The sequence below is a fragment of the Malus sylvestris genome, chromosome 4, assembly GCF_916048215.2.
Source record: "Malus sylvestris chromosome 4, drMalSylv7.2, whole genome shotgun sequence".
NCBI lineage: Eukaryota > Viridiplantae > Streptophyta > Magnoliopsida > Rosales > Rosaceae > Malus > Malus sylvestris.
The window spans coordinates 2394905-2419537 of record NC_062263.1 but is presented as its reverse complement, the minus strand read 5'-3'; the positions used below and the strand labels follow the sequence as shown (position 1 = coordinate 2419537).

Here is a 24633-nt window from a genome sequence, read left to right as displayed (position 1 = left end):
GCGGTGGAAAAGAGCAAAGCAGAAAATATGGCTACCCACTGAGATAATTACAAAAGAAAAGTAGAAAAGAAAGAGAAAAACAAAAGTAAGGAATAAACATTCTACCAGAATGATGTAATTTATTATCTTTCGGAGACATATGTATAAACCCCATCCGAGGGTAATATGTATAAACCCCATCAGAGGGTAAAAAAAAAAAAAAAAAAAAAAAAAAAAAAAAAGAACAACGACAAGCCCAAAATAAATGGGTTGGACTGGAATGTTGTGGAGGGCGAAGGCCCATAAGCCCAAAATCGCTCCAACCAGGCGATCAAAAGTACGCCCAGTATTCCAAATTATACATGAGCATTACTCATGTCATTCATACATAAACATTCATGAGCATCACTCATGACAATCATACATAAACACTCATGACCATCATTCATGTCAACATTCATGAGCATCACTCATGTTAACATTCACGAGCATCACTCATGACAACATTCATGAGCATCACTCATGTCAATCAACATAAACATTCATGAGCATCACTCATGTCAATCAACTTCAAAAGCTTCATTTACAGAGCTCTAGCTTCAAAAACTTCATTTATAAAAGCTCCAGCTTGAAAGCTTCATTTACAGAGCTCTAGCTTCAAAGTTTCACCTGCAAAGCTTCACCTACAAAGCTTCACCTACAAAGGTTCAGTGCAGGGTATACAAATACCGCCTTTGAACAACCGCCACTTCGGCCCATACATGGATTCAAATTGAAGTCTCCAGCCAACAGACTCTATTGACTAAAGACTTGGGGGACTACATTATGTACCATATATTGGGCCTCAACTGGGCCTCATAAAAAATACTTGGGGGACTCTAGCCCATCACTTATGTATTGAGGAGTGAGCCCTTATTCTATAAAAGGGACTCCCTCACCTTCATTAGAGAGAAACGCCGCCAGCTGAGCAACCGCCTCGCCGCGAGCATCAACTCTAGCCCATCATTTATGTATTGAGGAACGAGCCCTTATTCTATAAAAGGGACTCCCTCACCTTCAACGCCGCAAACCGAGCTAGCCAAGGCAACATAAGCCACGAGCCGAGCAGTCTCGCAGCGTGTGCTACTTCTAGTTGAGAGTCATTTCAGATTGAGCATTGCCTCATATCGAGCATCAGTTCAAGACAACATTTAGTTACTTCGGCCCACACATGGACTGAATTTCAAGTCTCCAGCCAAAAGACTCTCTTGACTGAAGACTTGGGGGACTACTGTTTATACCATATTTAGGGCCTCGTATATTTGGGCCTTGGGCCTTGTATTTAGGCCTCACACTAAAGCCCATACTTTGTAAAGGAGGAGGAGCCCCTTATTCTATAAAAGGGGACTCCTACCCTCATTCTAGGAGAGGCAAAAGAGCCAAGCCTAAGAAGGCTAAGAGAAGCTATCATTACATTCAGGAGAGACCTCACACCACCGAGGCTCTCCTCTCCTCACACTAAAGCCCATACTTTGTAAAGGAGGAGGAGCCCCTTATTCTATAAAAGGGGACTCCTACCCTCATTCTAGGAGAGGCAAAAGAGCCAAGCCTAAGAAGGCTAAGAGAAGCTATCATTACATTCAGGAGAGACCTCACACCACCGAGGCTCTCCTCTCCCTTCTCTTCTTTCTCCGGGGACTTCCCCCAAACACTTGTATCCATACACTTACAGAGAAACAGAATCAACTATCAGTGTGGACGTAGCCCAAACCTTGGGGTGAACCACGATAACTCTTGTGTCATTTACATTACTTGCAGATTCACGGTCGGATTTACGTTGTTCCAAGACCTCCGGTTTTGTGCATCAACAGAACTGATTCTAGTAATAAAGGATACAAGCTAATTCTACATATAACTTCAAAACTGATTCTGTAGAAATAGTCGAAAATAGATTAAGCTTATGACACATTAATTTTGTTGGAATTGTGAAGGCTAGGTTATATTAACAGCCCTTAAACCTTAGGGGTATAGCTGGTATTTTAAAACATTGTTTCTATGTTTTTGGATTGAGCTTTAGTTATTTTTATGTTTTTGTCTCTTCTTAACATGTTTAAAAGTTACTGGAGTTCCTTGAAATATGATCAAGGTGCTAATAAAAAAATTATAAAATAAAATATAACTTATATCTAAAAAAAAGGGAAGTATTATTAGCACTTCAAAAATCTCATTCTACACTCCTCACAAGTGTATTTTTCCTTCTAAATATAGAAAGTTTGGAGTGTAGAATGAGAATTTTAGAGTGCCAATAACAATTCAAAAAAAAAAAATGTTTGCATTTATTTCCTAGTACAGCTGTTAGCTTGTTATTCTAGAAGGGAAAATAAAATAAACATGTCACACCATACAAATTACTACGTTATAATTTTTTTTGGTAGACTACATATACATGGAAGACTCTGGTGCATGAACCCGCAGGTACGTCCACTCCATTGTTGGTCAAATAAAATAAACATTACATGTTCAATGTTGAAATAATTATGTGAGCTATTTATTTGGTTCAATACAAGTAATTTTTTTTGGTACAACGGTATATTTACACTAAGAAAAGGGAAGGAGTTCGGCTAAGCTACACAATAGACAATCTAATTTGGTATCGAATTTGTCATCCACAGAATTTCAATACCAATTAGCTCGAATCTCGTTAAAAGAAATATCATCAGACCATAAACTGAGAGATGATACAAGCATTCTTAAAAACAAGAATTTTGAAATCGAATAACAACCAGGTGGTTGTGCACATCAAATTAAAGGATCTCCTTTCCATAGCAATTTTTCATGGGTGTCACACAGCAATTCTGTGAGAAATGCCAGTACATAATCAGCAATGTATTCAATCGAATGGAAGAAATTTGTCCAAATTGCATGATTTGATTCCTCAGTCATAGCTACTAATTCCAATGTGAAAATAGATCTATAGTCCAAAACCATGACCCCCTTTTTGGATGACCAAGAATTTTATTGGATGATCCTTGTATGGATGACTTGTGCTGAGTGGCAATTATACCATAGTAAAATATCCAAAACCAAAATCTGTTTTTTTTACGCAATTAGCTCAAATCAATCTAAGTAGGACCTTGTATTAAACATTAAGGAATGGAAAATTTGGCCAAGTTACACAATGTGTCAGTCAAAATAATTTGATGTTAAAATCACCAGATCTTCGAAGTCGAATATAAGACCACTCAATTATAAGTAGAGACAAGTTGTTCATATACAACGACAATGCAGGTTGAAATTTTGGATAAGTCATACGATGAGTCAACAATAGTTTGGTATCAAATTCAAGGGAGTTGAAACCTATGACTTACCATGCACTTACAAGTGAAGATGAATATCACTAGACTGTAATATTAAACTTGTCATTTTGAAGAATCGAACATAAACCTCATATTTAAAATATAGAGAAATATCATTAAACTATACTGCAATAAACTAATTTTCATTATCTTTTACACTATATGAGGTAAACAAATGAAAAATCGTTGTCCCTAATGGATGGTCGGAGTATTTCATTATATTTGTTAGAATTAATCCATGATTGGCGGGCCACGTACGCCTAGGATCACAAAGTTGATGATGAAGTGTTGATTGGGTTCATAAGTTGGAAAAATTATTCCTCAGAGGTTTTTCACATGCATTTCCTTCTTGAGCACGTAGGGGAGATTTAATCTGAACCATTCATTTCAACCGTAAGACATCTATAAATTAACTCCTTCATTAGAAGAACATGTATTCGTACTTGACTTGAGAGTTTGGGTATTGGTTAGTCAAGGTTAATCTGCAGATCATGGCTAATCATGGTTATTGTGGGTTTCTACTATCTCTTACTTTGTTAAGTTTGGCTATTCATGGAAGCTTCTGCTTCCCTGAAATTAATGGAGATAACAAGGGCTCTCCAAGTACCACTGCCGATGAGGGAAAAAGATGGGCAGTTCTGGTTGCAGGATCAAATGGTTACGACAACTACAGGCACCAGGTTTAAGCTTGTCCAAAATTTTGATTAATTAGTAACATTTTATGTTAATTGTGTTACAAGTAATAAAATTTAGGGCTAATCTTTGTCGTTCCATGCAGGCTAACATATGCCATGCGTACCAGATACTGAAGAAAGGAGGACTGAAAGACGAGAACATCATCGTTTTCATGTACGACGATATTGCGTACAACTCGGAAAATCCTCGAAAAGGTGTCATCATCAACAAGCCAAATGGTCATGATGTTTATAAAGGAGTTCCCAAGGTTGTAACTAATTTTTTGAGTCTGATTTTTAATTTCTAGCGGGTTAATTTGTTAGTTTAACATTGTTCAGTTACCTGTAAGTATTTTTCTTTTCCTAATGCAGGATTATACAGGAGATCATGTTAACGCAAACAATCTTTATGCTGTAATTCTCGGAGACAAAAGTGCTCTCACCGGAGGAAGTGGCAAGGTTCTAAGTAGCGGTCCAAATGACCATGTTTTCATATATTATGCAGACCATGGTTCTGTAGGATTACTTGGTAATTTGTAGTTTTTTTTTTTTTATTAACTTTGAAAATATATATTTGGTGATCTTATATAGTCCCATAAATTCAGTAAATTTTGTTCTTCGGTTTACATATGAATGGTATATTGTGTTCAGGGATGCCTAGCGATGATGTTTATGCGAAAGATCTCATACGTGTACTACAGAAGAAGCATGCTTCTAAAGGTTACAAAAGCATGGTAAGAATGTTCACTTGAGTAACAGTCTTACTGAAGTTTTCAACTCTTTTTTTGATGATTTTCTGAGGTTTTGATGCATTTATGTGGAAAAAAAAAATTTAGGTATTTTACATTGAAGCTTGCGAAGCAGGGAGCATGTTTGAGGGCCTCCTTTCAAGTAATCTGAATATTTATGCTACGACCGCGTCGAATGCAGAAGAGAGTAGTTATGGAACATATTGTCCTGGTGACCCATCAGTTCCTGATGAGTTTGATACTTGTTTGGGAGACTTGTATAGCATTTCCTGGATGGAGGATTGGTAATGCAGTGCCTTTCTTTTTGACAATGCTGTTCTAATTAAGCAGAGTACATTACTTTGTCAGTTTCAAACACATTTTCGATCAAATGCTTATACTAATTGCTTTGTTGTTTCGGTCACTTTTGGACCATATTTTCACATTTGAGAGCAGTGACATAAGTGATTTGCATAAAGAAACTTTGGAGAATCAATACGAAAGGGTAATATTTTGAAAATTTGTCGTGTGAAAAATATTTATGGATATCATAATGTCTAAAGTTGGTGAAATTAGAATAATATGACCATGTGACCATGTCGATTGAATTACAGGTTCGCAGAAGAACAACTAAATCGCATGTTATGCAGTACGGAGATATGAGTCATAAACAGGAATTCCTCTTTGCTTACATGGGTGCAGATCTTTCTAATCGTAGCCATACTTCCATCAGCGATATCTCTTCACCCTCAATCTCAAGGGCTGTTAACCAACGTGACACGAAGCTCCTCTACTTACAGCAAAGGGTTTCTGTTCTTCTTTTATTCTGAATTCCAAACTTCAATGTGTTTAATTTTCATCTATACACATTGATTAGTACATGCCATACTCTCCAGATAGAGAACTTTTCGTATGTTTTTTACAATTTGTATTTTTCGTTCTCTATGTTTCAGCTGCAAAAAGCTCCTACTGGATCTCAAGAGAAACAGGGTGCTCAGAAGCAGCTGCTGCTTGAAATTGCTCATAGGAAAAACGTGGACTATAGCATAACGAAACTAGGGGAGGTTTTGTTCGGACACGAGAAGAGCTCAAACGTTCTAATGAATGTTAGGCCACAGGGGCAACCTGTGGTAGATAATTGGGACTGCTTCAAGAATTTTGTAAGTTCATCTCCTGTTATTCTATACATCAAATCAATACAGACGACACGCAAGTGCTTGTGCTTCTTTGTTCAGTTTTTTGAAGTAAATCAACAACTTTTATCTCTGAGATAATTGATTTTGAGTTCTTTCCATGCAGATGAATATTTATGAGAAGTACTGCGGACATTTATCTGCATACGGAATGAAGTACACGCGAGCTATAGCCAACATATGCAATGCTGGGATTACCACAGAGAAAATGGTTGCAGCATCTGATCAAACTTGTGCCAACAAACCCAATGTCTAGAACTTCCTTAATTTTGATCAGATAAATGATCAATACATGTATGTGTGATGTGTTGGATGCTAAACCATTTCTGGAGTTGATCTTGAAGTAATTGCAGCAGCTAGACTAATAAAGCCAACGGCTATTTCCTTTTGAAATGTAACGGCCAGTTTAAGTTAAGTGATAGTTTTTCTACAAGTGTAAGGCTTAGATTAAAAGCTCCAATAAAGGGCTAAGATTAGCTTTGTACGAACAGGTTGGTGAGCATTTTGTCAGCTAGCTCCAATGGAGATAAGGGCTGACTGCAATCCCAAAACCCTATCAATGACATATATATGTGTGTTATGAGCTGCCGCACTAGCCGTCTCCAATAGCCGACAATCCCTTCTTAAATTCTGTGCAATCATCACCATTTTTGGTGACCATCCTTTCCAAAAACTAGCATACAAAATACCATCTTTACAAAACACTATCATGATGCAAATAACGAAACGAATTAATACAAAAAAATTTCGGAAATGGTCTGGCAAGGCTAATCATATGAAGCAAAATCTCTACTGAGAGAAAATAATTCAACTAAAGAGCGAAAAAAATTAGTTATGTATACCATCGTAGACTAAGTTTGATCCTTTTTAATCGTTGTGAATATTCATCCTTCGTTTCTCTTAAATAATTTCAAGTTTGGAATGCCAGCAGTTTCGTTTTTTCATGAAAAGGAGAAAACCTATGTTGGATTTGGTAAAGAGAATTATATTGCAAGAGGGAAAAAACACCTCTAGTTTTGCTCACAAGTTTTGGGAAATGAGGACAGAATAAGTATTGAGAAGATGTTTGGTTGGGCGATTCTTAGTTTGAAGTTCGGTTTCCCAGGCTTTATAATCTATCTAGTTTTCGAAATTCTTCCATTTGTAACATTGGGGAATCGTGCAGAGGAGTGGCGAAATGGAAGTTCAGTTTAGGACAGACCTGAAAGAAGATGAGGTAATTGAACATCCTCTGTTGAAGGTATTATGGGAGGGAGGTATGATGCGATAATTACTGTTTTGACCCTTAAGTATTAGCTGTCATTTTAATTTAAGGAAAATTAATGAAAAATGCTTGAAAACTTTGAGTTTTAATGATAAAGACAAAATAAAGGGTAAAATGAATAGTATGATGTTTGACTTTTTTGTGTAAAAATATGGTTTTACGTTAAAGTGAACAGTACTGCAGGCTTTTCGTTAAAATTCCCTTTAATTTATTACCTGTCATTTCCATTTACTATGCCATGCTGCTGCGCATCACTTAATCATAGTTGCAGTTGTACCCAATTACTAGGGTTTTCCCATCTGATCCGCTATATAGTGTAATGGTTTCTGCCTCTTGAAGGGATATGATATATAAAAGCCTCTTCTTTTTTTAATTTCTTTTCTCCCTTACCAAAATTAATGCACCAAATTAGCCTCAGAGCCAGGTTGATGGCTAGGAGAAATCAAGCTATGCCAGAGTCAAGTTATGCGTTGGTAGCTGTGGATGTTCAGCAGGAGCAATTCGCAACCTAACTCCGGGAGATGAACGAGAAGGTGACGGCAATCTCATTGCATCAAGATGCGATTCAGTCAGAATGGCGGAGATGCAGTGGGCTATCACGTCGTTGACGGCGATGCAGAACCAGTTTCAAACATCCTGGAGCTCTCAACAAGCTGACCTCCAACGCACAATGCTGGAGGAGATTTGACAGCTGAAGGCGGCTTCCCGACCTTCATCGTTGGAGAGGGCCTTTCAGATTCCGTCGTTTGGGTCCATTTCGTTACCACCTTCTTTGCCAACTACAGGGGTAACATCGACGCAGCCATCGATTTTGAATTTGTATTCGAGAAATCCGATCCTTAGGTGCGCTTCAACCACAAGTTCTCCATCTCTTTCGCCAATGACACTCCAACAGTTATCGACGCAATCAGTCCTCATCGTCTCTACACACCCAACCTCAACTGCTTACCTACCCACCTACTCCACACCACGGATTCTCACGATTGGGCTTCCAAATTTCCTATATCATCCAAATTATGGGTCAAGAGGGTCACCCTTATTTTTCGCTGAACAATCATCACAGGGAATGGGTTAGGGCATGAAACCTATGCGGTTAGATTTACCCAAGTTCTCTGGGGAAGATCCACTTAGCTGGTTAGCCATGGCTGAGCGATTTCTTAACTACCATGTGTTTGGATCAAAAATTAAACTTTGGGCCCGGGGGAAGTTGGCCCAAAGAGCAGCCTAAAAGGGAGAGGAAATTGAAGGCCCAGTCAAAACCCACCCAAAGTCCAGAAGACAGGAGAAGCCTTTTCCCGACTAGGTGCAGGTCATGCAGACCACTTGCTCACCTACTCAAAGGCCAAGTGGTATAGACCAGCTAGTTAATCAGCCCAAAAAGTACTTTTAAATGGCAGTACAAGTAAATAGCTGATGAGTCACTACCCTTCAAACTGCATTCGGGCAAGGTTGCTGCTACAGGAGGCCAAGCTAAGATGTCTATAAAAGGAGAAAGAGAGGTCAGAATCAAGGACACTCAAACAAACAAATACAAGCACAAACTCTGCTCAAAGCCAGATTTGCCTTCAAAACGAAGCTGTAGTCAGTCCAAGCCTTCATCCCTTTCGGGATAACCCTTTTTGTAATAGCTCTGCTACCCTGCTCAACTCTTGCTGTAGTATCGATCTCTTTTCTGTAAACTCACCTCACAGCCCTTTTTCTAAGCTTTCAAACCTCTTGCAAGACGATCAGCCTTGCCCGACAAGGTTAAACCTTGCCCGACCCTCTTTGTTTTTGTCTTTTTATTCATTAGCCTAGCAATATGTTATATACTACAAATTATATCCAAGTTATTTCTAGTAATATGGCTATTAAAAGGTTCTCTCAGTGCTTGAATCCGATTTGAATATGTTTCCACAGTTCAAGTTAGATCTAAGTTCTAAGCCCTCGGGCATATAAGATTTGATCACCCTAAAAGTCCTTGGCCTCAAGGCATAAAAAAGAACCTGATGTGGACTTAACCCATCCACTACAAGTTTGATAATAAGAAGTCCGAAGTTACTTGGGGCGCAAGTAATCGACCTGTCACTTAGTTTTATTTCTGTTATATCATGATTACCATATAACGTTCAGGGACAAGATGAATTATGATGGGAAGCCTCAAAGCCTATACCTAAGGCCCCACAAAGGCACCTATTTGGATTCATCCTATTTCTCGGGCAAGAACATTGAGTATAGAAGGGGTTCTGATGGGAAGCCTCAAGGCCTATACCTAAGGCCCCACAAAGGCACCTATTTGGATTCATTATGTTCTTTACGTTCAGGTAATCAGAAGTATGATGGTTATAAGACCCATATAATCAAGAAAATGAACCTTATGTGTTCGAGTACTAAGTTAGTTATTGATTGTGAAGCCTCAAGGCCTACACCTAAGGCCCCACAAAGGCACCTGTCAATAACTAAACATAATCTCTCGAATATATAATTAAACTCAAACATCCGTTCTACATCTGCCATGCTGAAGATGGCAGTGGCACGCCTGAGCACTTAAAGGTTAATCTTGATTGTGAAGCCTCAAGGCCTACACCTAAGGCCTCACAAAGGCACCTTTCAAAGTTAACTATGTCCTTCTTTTTCAGACTTGCCCGACAAGCCTTGCCCAACAGGCCTTGCCCGACAAGCCCGCCAGTAAAGCAGGAGCCCGACAGAAATCATCAACCGGGGTCGACCTCTCGGGGAGTTGTGTGCTCGTCGGACAGGAAGCATCCCCCACGGAAATTCCCGCCACGAACACCATGGGGTTCCGAAGTATCAGAAAGTCGTCGTGGCCGCGGTTCATCTTATTGGCGACGTCGCCTTATGGATGGGCTAGTTTGAATCACGAGGTCATCGCGATAATTGGGAAAATTTGAGGAAGAATTGCTAAAGAGGTTTGGGTCTTGCAATACGATGAGCTTCACAACTCAATTGTCCCACATCCAACAACATGGGGCCTTTCATGATTACGTAGCCGAATTTATCAGACTCTCATGCAGAATACCTGATTGGACCGACGAACAACTTAAGGGGGTATTTGTTGGTGGGTTCAAAGAAGATTTAAGGCATGATGTGCTGGCCCAATTTCCAGCTACGTTATCTCGTGCAATTGAGTTAGCCCAAATCTTCAACACAAAATCGTTGAGCCTAAAAAACCAGAATCAACCATTCAGGCCCATTCCCTCAAATACCTCAAATCCCCCAAGTTCGAAATACTAATATCTCAATTAGAGGCCATAACAACCCATCTCCATCTTTTTCTAAGCCTTACACGCCTTCTACGAGCTTTGTACATACACCTAGAAGGCTTACTCTAGCAGAATACCAAGAAATGGGAGATAAGGGACAGTGTCTCTTTTACCCTGAGCAATATTCGCTAAGCCATAGGTGTAAAAAGCCTCAGCTGCTAATGATTGAAGCGTTAATTGAGGAACCAGATGAGCAGGTGGATGGAAATGAGACAGATATAATAGAGGAAGATGAAGCACATGACCCACCAGTTACCATGTATGCTCTAACGGGTTCGTTATGTTCTAGAACCATGCGTTTGGAATGGAAAATTGGTGGTTAAATTATTCAGGTTTTTATTGACTGTGGTGCTACTCACAATTTCTTAAACCCTCAGTTAGCTAAGCAGCTGGGTTTGCAAGTGAATCATTCCTTTAATCGAAAAATTTTAGTGGCAAATGATGGAATTCTCACCAAAAGGGATGGCTTGTGGGGTGACTGTGGAAATGTAGGGTTATGAACTCACTCGAGACTTCCTTCTCCTGTCAGTTTCAAGGTGTGATTTAGTACTAGGTACATAATGGTTAGAATCATTGGGGTTGATAGGATGGCACTTTCTTAACAAAACAATGGATTTCGTTGTGGATGGAAAATCATACCACTTAGGGCTGGTTTGGTATTGCTGTGTTTTGAAAAAAAGCTGCTGTGAGAATAAGCGGCTGTGCTGTGAGAATAAGCGGCTGTGAAAAAAAGCAGCAGAGTGTTTGGTAAACGTTTTTGTAAAAATGTTTTTGAAAAAAAAAACAGTCGGATAGGGGGTCTTTTCATTAAAGGAGCACTGTAGCTCCGTGTGCTTTGAAAAAAAAAGCCAGTTTTCCAAAGCTACAAATAGCAGCTTCAGCTTTTTCCTTTGATTTCAGCTTATTCTCACAGCAGCTTCCAAAATAAGCCTTTTTTTTCAGTTTGTCAAACACCTAAAACCCTCACAGCTTTTTTTCATGTGTGCTTTTTTTTTAAGCACCTCACTCCCAAACCATCCCTTACAGGGACACACTTCGTTTAATGCTGCTTTAGTGGATTCTTCCATTATGATGAAGCTCTTTCAACAAGAAAAATATGGGTGTTATTACTCAATTGGTAGTGATTCCTGATGATCGACAACATACAGCTACTATACCCATAAAAATCCAAGTTCTTCTGAGTCAATTTGAGGAGTTATTTTTAGCTCCAACGAACCTCCCTCCAAAAAGGCCAGTCGACCATCGGATTCCCTTAACCCCTGGCACTGCTCCTGTAAATGTGCGACCTTACAGGTATGCTCATTTTCAAAAAAAATTGAAACATCCCAACCCCCTTTTATTTAAAAATTGTTTTAAAGACCAAAAGGGCCTTGGGCCGGTTTTTGCTAAAGGGCTCAAGCCCAGCCCTTTTTGGCCCTAAGGCCGGCTTGTGTGTGTGTGTGTGTGTGTTGTGTGGGCTGTGCACTGCATGTGCAGCCCGTGTGTGTGTGTGTGTGTGTGTTTGTGGTGTGTGTGTGTGTGTTTGGGTTTAAGCCAAAAACCCATTTCTTCACCGTAAAGCCTTTTCACCCTAAAACCCTTTTAACCCAAAAACCCTAGGTTTCTAAAACCTAATAGATCCTAATCCTATTTAAACCTAAATTCTAATCCGGATTTCAAGCCTAAAACCCGTAAGACCTAATTTGACCGTTGACCCCCGATCAACGTTGACTTTAGGGTTGACTTTTCGGGTTTTCGTCCGGAACCCTTCTTAGGGTAATTCGACGTCCTGAATCCGTTTGCAATGTCCGTTTTCCCAAATTCAATTGCTATTATATAGTTTTATTTATTGGACTCTTTATGTGCTTAGGGGCAATTATTGTGACGTTTCCGTCTTCACTAGTGGCGCAGCTTTTGGCAACTAAGTACTGTGAGTGGGCCCCTTCTAAAATTGCATGATTTTATAAATTAATTGCATAAATGATTTGCATGCCTACGAATTTATGACTCGATTTATGTTAAGCTTGTTTACTTAATTTATTGAATTCGTCTCGTGTTTTTGGTGAGGAAATAAATGTTAGCCTATTTTGAGCTATATTTTAATATATCGTATTTTCTATAAAAACCATGATCTGGTAGACTATCTGATGGATGACGATAGGATGCTAGAACATGTTTTAGAAACCCCTCTTTATAGTATAGACGATGGATGGCATTATACTATGAAATGGTTATTTATGAGAGGCGTAACTATTTGTGCGTACCTAGAGGACACTATGCCGCCTGGGGCAAGGATCTGGTGTTGGCATTTAGGCCGGGAGTTGGTAATCCCTAGCTACGGGCTGAGGGACATGGAGCATGCATTGGGCCGGGAGTTGGTAATCTCTGGCTACGGGCGCAGAGACCACGGAGCAGGTATTGGGCCGGAGATATATTTATTCGGTGATCTTTCTAGCAGCACACCGCGCTTACGAGACAATCTACGATAAGTTTACTTTTTTGATTTCGGCGATGCGTTTCCGCGATATGACTTTTGAGATATTTCTGGCATGCTAGGATTTTTATTAAATCCATCACTTATTATGTTAGTAGTTTTCATTATATAAACTGTGGGGGTTAGTACTTTGATAACTGTTTTATTATTATGTATATATATAAACTTGGTCCACTTACCTTTGTTTTGCGCCCCCATTCAGGACTTAGGATCAAGGCACCTAATCCCGATGTCAAGACACTTCCGCAGCAGCATATTTGAGTCCTCTCGATGTAGGACCCACTTCTTTATTCATTCAATTTTATCTCAATTCTTTTTAGTGATTAGGTTTAGTTGTATGTTCTGAACACGTTCCTAAATTATTAACTCATTGTTTTTAAATTCATAACCCTTATTTATTTCTTATTCTTAGCTTTTGTATCAATTAATGGCTTTCGTCACCCTCGGGTGTCGGCCAGCACGTGTCTATCCTGGTATTCGGGGAATATCAAGGTCGGGGCGTGTCAAAAATGAAATTGACAGTATTATTCAAGAAATGTTGGATGCAAGAATAGTTCGATCAAGCAATAGCCCATTTTCTTCTCCAGTTCTTTTGGTGAAGAAAAAAGATAGCACCTGGCGTCTGTGCATCGACTTCCGAGCCCTAAACGCAGCAACGGTGAAAGACCGGTATCCAATTCCAGTGATTGATGAGTTGTTAGATGAGTTGCACTGTGCCATCATTTTTCCAAGTTAGATTTGCGCTCAGGGTATCATCAAATCAGAATGCACATGGATGACATCTCGAAAACTGCCTTTCGCACTCACGAAGGCCATTACGAGTTCCTCGTAATGCCTTTTGGACTGACCAATGCCCCTTCAACCTTTCAATCCTTGATGAATGAAGTATTTCGTCCACTTCAACGTAAGTGTGTCTTCATATTTTTTACGACATCTTTATCTACAGCAGAAATTTGTCAGATCATTTACTCCATCTCACTGAGGTATTTAAACTTCTTCGTGCTAATGAACTGAAGTTTAAAAAGTCTAAATGTTCATTTGGCTGGTATAGTGTAGAGTATCTGGGCCATGTTATTACAGCACAAGGAGTGGCAGTGGATCCACAAAAAATTCAATGCATTAAGGAATGGTCTCATCCTTAAAATGTGAAAGGTTTAAGAAGATTCTTGGGTTCGGCAGGATATTATTGCACGTTTGTGCGCAATTTTGGTAAAATAGCTCGTCCGCTGACTGACATGCTTAAAAAAGATTGTTTCAAGTGGACAGAGGCTTCGATAACAACCTTTGAGCAACTAAAGTTTGCCTTGTCATCTACACCTGTGTTAGCTTTGCCGAACTTCAACAAACAATTTACAGTTGAGTGTGATGCTTCCGGTACAGGTATTGGGGCTATTCTTTCTCAAGATAAACACCCAATTGCTTATCTAAGCAACCCCTTGTCTGGTGCTAACTTGAATTTGTTCGTCTATGACAAAGAGATGCTTGCGATTGTGTATGTTGTGCAAAATGGAGGCCGTACTTATTAGGCCAGCAATTCAAAATCATCACAGACCACCAGACAATCCGCCACTTTTTGGATCAAAGAATAACAACCCTTGCACAACAACGCTGGCTCTCTAAGTTGCTTGATTACAATTACACAGTGGAGTATAAGGCAGGTCCCCGAAACATAGTCCATGATGCCCTATCCCGCAAAAAAGAGATACTCATGTTAATAGGGTTATCCCAGCCTATTTTTTGAAGGCATTCAAGTCATACATCAGGCATGCACAAAAGATCCTGAAGCTTCTGATATCATGGTCAAAATTCAGCAAAACCAACCTCATCCTAAGCATTATTCTCTTCATAATGGGTTTTTGTATTACAAGGATCGCATGTTTATACCTCAATGTTGACAGTGGCGTCACACCTTATTACAAGAATTTCATGCGTCACTTACTGCAGGTCGCTCGGGTTATTTAGCCACCTACAAGCGCATTTCCCATAACTTCATGTGGCCTGGAATCCGCAAGGATATCAAAAACTTTGTTGCCACTTGTGATACTTGTCAACGGAAAAAGTATGAGGCAATCAAACCCCCAGGTCTTCTGCAACCTCTACCTATTCCTCAGGATGCTTGGTAGGACATCTCTCTGGATTTTATGGAAGGGTTGCCAACATCTAATCGCAAAAATGCTATCCTAGTGGTCGTGGACATATTTACTAAATATGGACATTTCATACTTGTCTCTCACCCTTACATAGCAGTCAAAATAGCTGAGCTTTTCATTCACCATATATTTGGCCTTCATGGTATACCTCGATCGATTGTGAATGATCGTGATTCCACTTTCCTTAGCCAGTTTTAGGATGCTTTTTTTCAAGGTTTAGGGTTCAATATTGTGTCGAAGCTCTACTTACCATTCTCAGTCAGATGGCCAAAATGAGATGCTGAATAAGACATTGGAGCATTATCTTCGTTGTTTTGTGGGAGACAAGCCTTCTTCTTGGACCTCTTATTTGCCATGGGCAGAGTGGTGGTACAACACTTCTTTTCACTCTTCAATCCAAATGTTCCATTTTGAAGCCCTTTATGGCAGACCTCCACCCACGATCAGCTCCTATACCCCTGGATCAACTTCTGTTCATCAGGTTGATGTGGCCTTCAGGACAAGAGATGAGTTACTTTCTCAACTACGCCAGAACTTACAATTGGCTCAAAATCGAATGAAAGGCAGACAAGAACAGAACAGAGCGTGAATTCAATGAAGGAGACATGGTATTTTTGAAGTTTCAACCTTACCGCCAAGATTCCGTTGAATTTCGTTGTAATCACAAATTGTCACCAAAGTTTTTTGGACCTTATAAAGTGTTGGCCCGTGTGGGAAAAGTAGCATATCGATTACACCACCGAATTCTCACATTCACCCTGTGTTTCATGTTTCACTCTTGAAGAAACAAGTGGGAAATTCCAGCCTTGTCACCTCTGTGCTCCCTCCCTTGGATGGCTGCAACAATCAAGAAAAATGGCTTCCAGAAAAGATTTTGCAACGTGCAATGTTCAAGTCAAAAAATCGTGTTATGACTCGTTGGCTTATTCAATGGAAGGGTGTACATGAATCTGATGCAACATGGGACGATGTTGATGTTATCATCAAACGTTTCCCTCAATTCCAGCCCTGAGGACAGGCCTGTTCTTCAGGGGCTGCACTTGATGCGATAATTATTGTTTTGACCCTTAAGTATTAGCTATCATTTTAATTTACTATCTGTCATTTCCATTTATTATTCCATGCTGCTGCGCAGCACTGAATCATACTTGTAGTAGTACCTAATTACTTGGGTTTTCCCATCTGATCCACTAAGTGTAATGATTCTGCCTCTCGAAGGGGTATGATATATGAAAGCCTCTTCTTTTTTAATTTCTTTTCTCTCTTATAAAAATTAACGCACCGAGGTATTGCATTGTCTCGTCATACGCAAGGATTTCCAATCTCATATATTTTCTATTAAAAGTCATATCTTAAATTCAACTAATCAAAATAAAATACTAGTTCCAAACTAATTTCAGAATCACAGACAATCATCTAATACTCCTCCTCTTCAACGTTCTCGCTTGCCTTCTAACATTTTTCACCTTGCTAAATTGAAGACGTCTAGAGCTTCTCACTGTTTGAGACATGCCCATAACCTAAACAAACCTTCCCCGGGACTTTAACCTGACATGGCGATGGCTACGAGTAACATGCCTACTTGAAGGGTAAACAGAGCTCTGCAGCCTATCCTTTCTTCTCCTGTTGACTGACTTCCGCTTTCTACTGACGTTTAAGTTATGATAGTTATCCCACATGTCATTTTCTTTACTCGAACTGAAGCCTTGTTTTATGTCTTGAAATTGGCGGCGGCGGTGGCGGTCTAGTGTTCCTTAGCTTGTACCACAAGAAACTAGTAATATCCTCCAATGCAAACCAATACGTCTCACATGCAGCCCAACACATTTTACATTGGCTTTATCCAATGCGTTGGAAGATCCCCAGCTTGAATAATAGATAGAAGAACAATAAAGCTGAAAGAAAATAAAAGATTTGAGTAAGCAAAAATAAAAGATTAGAGTAAGCAACAAATCAACCATTCTGAAAGTGAAGCTCAAATTTAAATGCTCTTAGGAGATAATCCTCGAATCGAAGAAAATAGTGAATTAAAGATTAAACTAATTAAAGAAGGAAGAATTAGTTATGTAGCAGAGGATCGATATCATTTATAGTCTCAACAGATTGGAGACGAAATGATGCTCAATAAAATATATCAAATCTCAGGGTCTTGAGATTGATATAACTCCTCATTTTGGTATCTGACAATGAAAATCGATAGAAGTGTCCCTGAATTTGTCTACTATAAATTATTTTGGTTATTCCATAAAAAATTTTATCAATATCCTCGTTAAGTGAAGGGGTTAGTTTGACAAAAATACTCTTAAAATGTAGTCACAGATCATTCACCTGCAAATTTAATGAGATTTCACGGAATGACCAAAATAATTTACGGCGAACAAACTTAAGGTTTCATTATCATTATATAATGTCAAAACCCCATTTTGGATAAAAAAATAAAATTAAAAAAAATTAAAAATTATAAAAAATAAAAAATAAAAAAAAAACCTAATAAAAAGGATAATGCTAGGAAGCTAAATTTGTAGATAAAATTTGCAACTTAAATGATGTGTCCCTAATAGGAATAATTAAGCTTATCAATGCTAAAGTAATAAATCAATCATCAACTCTCATATCATTTAATTTACAAAATTTTGTCTACAAATTTAACCTCTGTAACACTACTCAATAAAAAAAAAAGGAGAATAATAGCTAATGGGTGTGGAAAAACAATCATAGAAGCAGAAACAATGGCTGTAAACTTTTACTAAGATTTGACAAATCGGTACTGAACTAATGTTAGGGTTTTGAAGTTAAACAAATTACCAGAGTCAATAGCAGATTTAAAGGGCTATGAAACTGATCCCATTTTCTCTCCCTTGAAAACTCAGCCATTTTCTTCTTCAGCTCCTGCAGGGTAACACCATCTCTTTCTGCAACTGCAACTGCAACTCGAACTCCACTCAAGCCATATCTCCAACCGCTGGATAATCACCAAACCCTCAAACTCTCTTGGTGGTGGCTGGTCTATTTTCTTCTCAAACAGGACGTCATAAGACTGGCTACCGGATTTTGCCGGTTCCTTCCAGCTGGGGGATTTTGATTTTCATTTGACAGGCACGCGCCGGTTTGCTGGTAGGGATTTGGGGGGACCAAATGTTGTTGGTTGGGGAGAATCCCCGATGGACCATTTTGGAAAACCGTAGCGTGCAAAATTACAATGATGGGAGAAGGGCTGTATCGTGCAAAATTGCAATGATGGGAGAAGGGCTGTACCGTGCAAAATTGCAATGATGGGAGAAGGGCTTTGGATGTGGATAGACCCGTGGTCGCTCAAACTCTGAAGTCAAGTTTATTTCATCTTCCTTGTATGGTAGTATTTTTGCTCACCACCATTTAAAGTGGTGTATCTCATCACCTTATTTATCATCGTTATATGAGTTTGAATTTTGAGATTCGTGTACAGGAGTGCAACACGGTTATCAATTTCTCTTATTTTCATGACAAGTAATATTAAGTAGATTAAATTTATAAACTATATGATGTGTCATAATAAAAAATAAGAACGTTAATCAATATTTAAGTAATAATCAAATCATTAACAATCATATCATATGACTTATAAAATTTGAAATTAAACTAGTGATGTCATTCCTTAATAAATAGAAATTAAACTAGTGAATACCTGAGTATTATCTATTAACTTGGCTCCTCAATGAATGAGAAGGATTTCTTCCTTAATTTACTACGTGTTCGATCGACGGAATTTCATGCTTATGATCGGAATCGTTCATATTAGAAAATAATTTGTAAAGATCATATGTGAAAAAAATAAATAAAATATGAGATAGTTTAGTTATCGAACTATTTTAAAACATATTAATTGATTTTGTAAAAGTATCGAGAACCGTCTATTTATTTCTTAAATGACCTTAGTTTTGATTAAGTTTTTGTATTGATAATTTTTATATACAGATTTATAATATGAATCATTAAACCTGAAATTTTATGAACCGGCGTCTTGAGGAGCCCACATAACACAATTTTTATTCAATGATGGCATACGAGATTTTGTCAGCATCTTGAAATTGATTTAACATGACTTTCAGTTAGGCTTTGGAATCAAGCCCACTATTGTTAGATTTGTCTTACATGGGTCAATTCCTTTGGTTGCCCTCTTCGTTAACTGTGAAGAATGGTTTTCTTCTTGGATATGTGGCACTACTGTTTTCATGTCTCAATCTCAAGAATTTGTTGATTCTATTCACCTTAGTTAAAGTTGTCGATTGCACAATTTGGTTGACTTCTCATTCAACTAGATGTGAGAATGCTTTTCTTCATCAGTATGTGAGCACTAATGTTTTCACTCAACCTCTAGGATTTGTTGATGAGAAGTGATTTTCACACACTATTTTTAACTTCTTACGCAAACCCTATTTAATCATGGTCATTAATTTCGTTTCATTTATTCAATCCGATTGCTATAAATAAAGAAGAATATGTGAGAATGTAAAAAATATGTGCAAAAATATCTTCTTTTAATTTCCTTTGCTTCTCTCATTCTACAAGTGGGGTTTAGTCATCATCCAACCATTACCATACTCTCTATGTTTACTTTGACTAACATGCACGCCTGGTTTGCTTGTTTCCCGTTCAACTTATAACCGGATAAACTTGTTGGTTTCTCCACTGACCTCTCCATGCACCGTTTGGAAGTTGGTTGTTTAAAATTCTAGTCCTTTCGGATCGATGGTTCTGGGAGGAGTGTTTGACAACCCACTTAATTTGTGCTTAATTTTTGTTTTAGATATAGCTTACAGTAATCAACTTTCTTAAGTGTACATCTCTATAGATAAGGAATCCCTTGCTTATGTCCTACTAACTCCTAATTGTATTGTACATATATGCACATGAGTGTAACTATATTGGCTAAAGCACATGTGTTCTCATTTGTGTTGTTAAAATATGGAGCCTAAAGCTTATGGAGAATATTCTATTATGCATTCTTCTATCTGGAGGCATATATTTTACAGAGATACAATTCCTTGCTGAGTAAGGAGAAAACATTTTTAATTTATACAATAGAAAATAAATGATATTATCTAACTAAGGAGAAGAGGATGGGCTTAGCCTCACAAGTGGTTCAAATTCGTCTTTGAAGAAAATTAAACCTAAGACCTTTCACTTACCAATAAAGAGGAATGTAACTAGACAGTAGTACAAGTGCACATGTTGGATGTTGACTCACTCCCATGTGCACCCCACCTAAGTTTGAATTTCCATTCGAAACTTTAAATTAGTTTAAAATCAAGAGTTGTTTTATTCACACCACAAATATTGTTAAATACACCTCACATTTACTTTTTCAATTAATATTCATCTAAAACAACTCACATTCTTTCTCATAGCACCCTCACACCCCATCCTTCAAAATTTTCTCTATACACCCCACAACCCACATCAACCTTTTGTGAACCATATTCGTCTCTTGATTTCAAATTAGATGGTGACGATACTTCCTTTTGCGCAATTAACCCCTTCCTAAGCTTCCATAACATATAACCTAAAAGCCTCTTCCCCAACCATTCGGAAAGCAAAAGCAAGTGTATACTTAGTATTGACAAATTAGCAGGACTGGTCTAGAGATTTTTGAGGCCTGGGGCAACGCCAAAAAATATGCCCTCACTTTATGAGAAAGTTATTTGTTTTCACACATAAGACATCGATAAAATTAACTTAGAAAATCACTTCAAACTTAATAATTTAGAAACACGGAAAAACTAATTTATTTTGTATCGTGAGAAGGAAACAAAAAAAAAACTCCAAGTTTACAAGTAGATAGATATGAGTTTTGTTTTCCATCTGAACTTTTATAAGTGTTTTTGTACAAATCGTGAGGTGTTTTTTCTTATTTACTAACCTTGTCAATATGGATTTTGAGTCTTTAATTGATATGTATGAATAATAAATGGGTACTAAATTAAACTTTTTAATGACACGTCATATGATTTGCAAATTTGGTCAACGCATTACTCTTTGTTGAAGATTAGACTTGAATTGAAACAAATGTTTAAAAATAAAAACTCACATAGCTACTAGCTACTAATTAAAAATAAATTAACAACCAAACAAAAATTCGTAAAAATTGAAAAGAATAAACATGCACTTAGCATTTCAAACTTAGGACCCCTCGTTAATTTTAAACAACAAAAACCATCGATGCTAATTAAACTTCTTGATTATTTAGACAAATTTTATATATTTACAATCTTATGAAAAGAAGTTTGTAAAATTTGAAAGGTAAATAAGCACACATGGTGTTTTGAACCCAAGACATCCTCATTAATTTCAAACAACAAAACCATCAGTTCTAATTAAATTTCTTTGTCATTGAACCAAATTTTATAAATTTATACTCTTATGAAAACATATATAAATATACCACCCTAACAATTTTTGTGCCCCCAATTATTTTGGGCCCCGAACGGTCGCCCTACCAACACTAGGCTTGGGCCGGGCCTGCAAATTAGTGCTATTCATACATCATTTTTTACTTTCCACACACTATTGTTAATTTTTGTCTATTAATCTTCTTCAATTCATTCGATCTGACGACCAAAAATTGAAAGGAGTGTAAAAAGTAAAATTGAGTGTGTGGAGAGCATCACCCATATATGAAGTCTTACCTCATGTGAAGGATAGTTATTTCATATGGTATATAGGTCATTTGTGTCACATCCCCGCCTGGGGCGGATCACTTCCCAGGCCCGTTCCACCACCGTAGCACGATATTGTCCGTTTTGGGTTTACCATTCCCTCACGATTATTGTTTTTGGAAACTCACGAGCAACTTCTCAATGGATCACCCATCATGGGAGTGCTCTGGCCACCTACTCGCTTAACTTCGGAGTTCCGACTGAACCCGAAGCCAGTGAGCTCCCAAAAGGCCTCATGCTAGGTAGGGATGGGAATATACATTTAAGGATCACTCCCCTGGGTGAAGTGGGATGTTACAATTTGACAATAAATTTTTATATATGTCCATTTAACAATACGTGAGGTGCTAATAAAAAATTATAAAATAAAATATAACTCGTATTGAAAAAAAAAAAGTTTGCATTTATTTCCTAGCACAACTGTTATTCTAAAAGGGAAAATAATATAAACATGTCATACCTTACAAACCTTACAAATTACTAGGTCATATAATTTTTTGGTAGACTACATATATATGGAAGACTGTGGTGCTTGACCTCGGAGATCGGTCCACTAAATTGTTGGTCAAATAAAATAAACATTACATGTTCAACGTTCAATTATGTGAGCCATTATTTTGGTTCGATACAAGTTTTTTTTTTTTTTTTTTGGTACAATGGTATATTTATTGTAAGGGGAAGACGGGTGTTCGGTTAAGTCACATAATTGGAAGCCTAATTTGGTATCGAATTCGTCATCCACATGATTCCGATACCAATTATTTCAAATCTCGTGCAGAGAAATACCATCAAACTGTAATACTGAGTGATGATACAAGTATTCATCAAAAAAAGAAAAGAATTTTGAAATCGAATGACAACCATTCCTGTAAGGTGGTTGTGCACATCAAATGAAAGGATGTCCTTTACATAGCAATTTTTCATGGGTGTCACACAGCAATTCTGTGAGAAATGCCAGTACATACCCAGCAATGTAATCAATTGAATGGAAGAAATTTATCCAAATTTGCATGATTTAATTCCCCAGTCATAGCTACTAATTCAATGTGAAAATAGAAGATCCATGGTAAAAAACCATGACCACGAATTTTATTGGATGATCCTTGTATGGATGATTTGTAGTGGCAATTATACCATAGTAAAATATCCAAACCCAATATCTTAAATTTTTAGGCAATTAGCTCAAATCAATCTAAGTATAACCTTGTATTAAACATTAAGGAATGGAAAATTTGGCCAAGTTATACAAGGTGTCAATCAAAATACTTCGATGTTAAACTCATCAGATCTACAAAGTCGAATGTAAACCTCTCACTTATAAGTGGAGACAAAATTTTCATATACAATGATATTGGGTTGAAATTTTGGATAAGTCATACAATGAGTCAACCATAGTTTGGTATCGAATTAAAGGGTGTCGAAACCTATGACCTACCATGCACTTACAAGTGAAGATAAATATTACTAAACTATAATACTAAGCTTGTCATTTTGAAGAATTGAACATAAGAGCAAGTCCACTGTGGGCAATAGCCTTGTGGATTGGCAACAATTGCAAGCCAACTGCCCCTAGAGTCATGCCAGCCCAGTTGGGCAATTGGGCTGAGGAGGAACCCATAGTAGAGGTCAGGCAGAAGTCCAAGGCCCGAGCCCATGATGGGGGAGTGATGCAAGGCTGACGTCAACCACATTCTAAAAGAATTTGCGTCAAATGCATGGACAACATGCGCGTGTGGGAGAGCATCTTTGACAACATTTCAGATGCTGCGGCCCGCGTGGCATCCCACTCAGTTACCATTTGACGTGGCACAATCTGGACAGTTTGATTTCTAGATCAACGGCCCAAGTTTTTCGGTTTAAAAAAAAATGTTACCATTGGGCAACATGTCAAAATCTCGACTGTTGGATTTCAATTTTTGTAATCCAACACTCCAAATTAACTAAGTTAATAAAAATTTAAAAATATTAAAAATTAATTACAATTTCAAAACAAAAAAAAAATATCAATTTTCTTTTCTATAAATATGTAATTTGTATTTTTTTTCTATAAATTTAAGTTAATAACACCGTTTGGTATTTAATTTAGTACTTTATGTAATTTGGTGCTTTATGTAATTTTTCATTTATTTAATTTGGTACTTTGTGTAATTTGTATTTATTAAATTTGACACTTTATTTAAAATTAAACATGTCTGAAATTAAAAATAGAAACATTTTTTATTATGTGATAAAATAAAAAAGTACTAATATTTTAATACGAATTGTCTAGGCCATTTAATTTTAGGAGTGAAAATGCAATAGACAATTACTATTCATTAAAGACGGTTACTATTCACTTGATTAGCCACACTGTGCTATGGTCTGGTGGTATTCATCTTCACTTAGTTGGAAGTGAGAGGTCTTAGGTTCGAATCTCATGGATGGCGAATTCGATACCAAATTAGGCTGCTCATTGTATGGATTAGCCAAATTCGTCATTCCCTCAATGTAAAAATATCGATGTGCTATAAAAAAATAACAAAATAACAAAACAAAACAAAAACTCCCTCTTCCCTTAATGTAAAAATACCAACGTACTAAAAACAAAAGAATTTCATGTTGCCAAGAGGGACCTTTACACACTAGAAGTGCTCTAAACCTCATATTTAAAATACTGAAAATATGACTTTAACCCCTAAAGCTTAATTTTTTCTACATAAAGTCTGACATAAGTTTTTTACTCTAATAAAACTCATTGACTAGATTCCACAACAGTAAATTCATTAATTGTATTAGACTTTACACATTTAAATTTTTTTTGATGCCTAAAATACCCATATTTGAATGTTTGAAGATTTAATGATTTTACCAAAAAAAAAAAAAAAAATTATTTCCTAATT

The 24633-nt window shown here is 37.5% G+C and overlaps 1 protein-coding gene and 1 pseudogene across 1 annotated transcript; one reads left to right on the top strand and one right to left on the bottom strand.

The window, feature by feature from the left end:
• Positions 1 to 3767: 3767 nt before the first annotated feature.
• On the top strand, positions 3768 to 6501 carry LOC126618889 (vacuolar-processing enzyme-like). Its single transcript, XM_050287104.1, has 9 exons — positions 3768 to 3994; positions 4093 to 4257; positions 4361 to 4517; positions 4640 to 4722; positions 4825 to 5021; positions 5173 to 5221; positions 5331 to 5522; positions 5670 to 5876; positions 6016 to 6501. The coding sequence occupies exons 1-9, from the start codon at positions 3806 to 3808 to the stop codon at positions 6163 to 6165; spliced, it is 1389 nt and encodes a 462-aa protein (XP_050143061.1). The 5' UTR covers positions 3768 to 3805; the 3' UTR covers positions 6166 to 6501.
• Positions 6502 to 16374: 9873 nt separating this feature from the next.
• Positions 16375 to 23372, bottom strand: LOC126619675 (uncharacterized; annotated as a pseudogene).
• Between the last annotated feature and the right edge of the window lie 1261 nt (positions 23373 to 24633).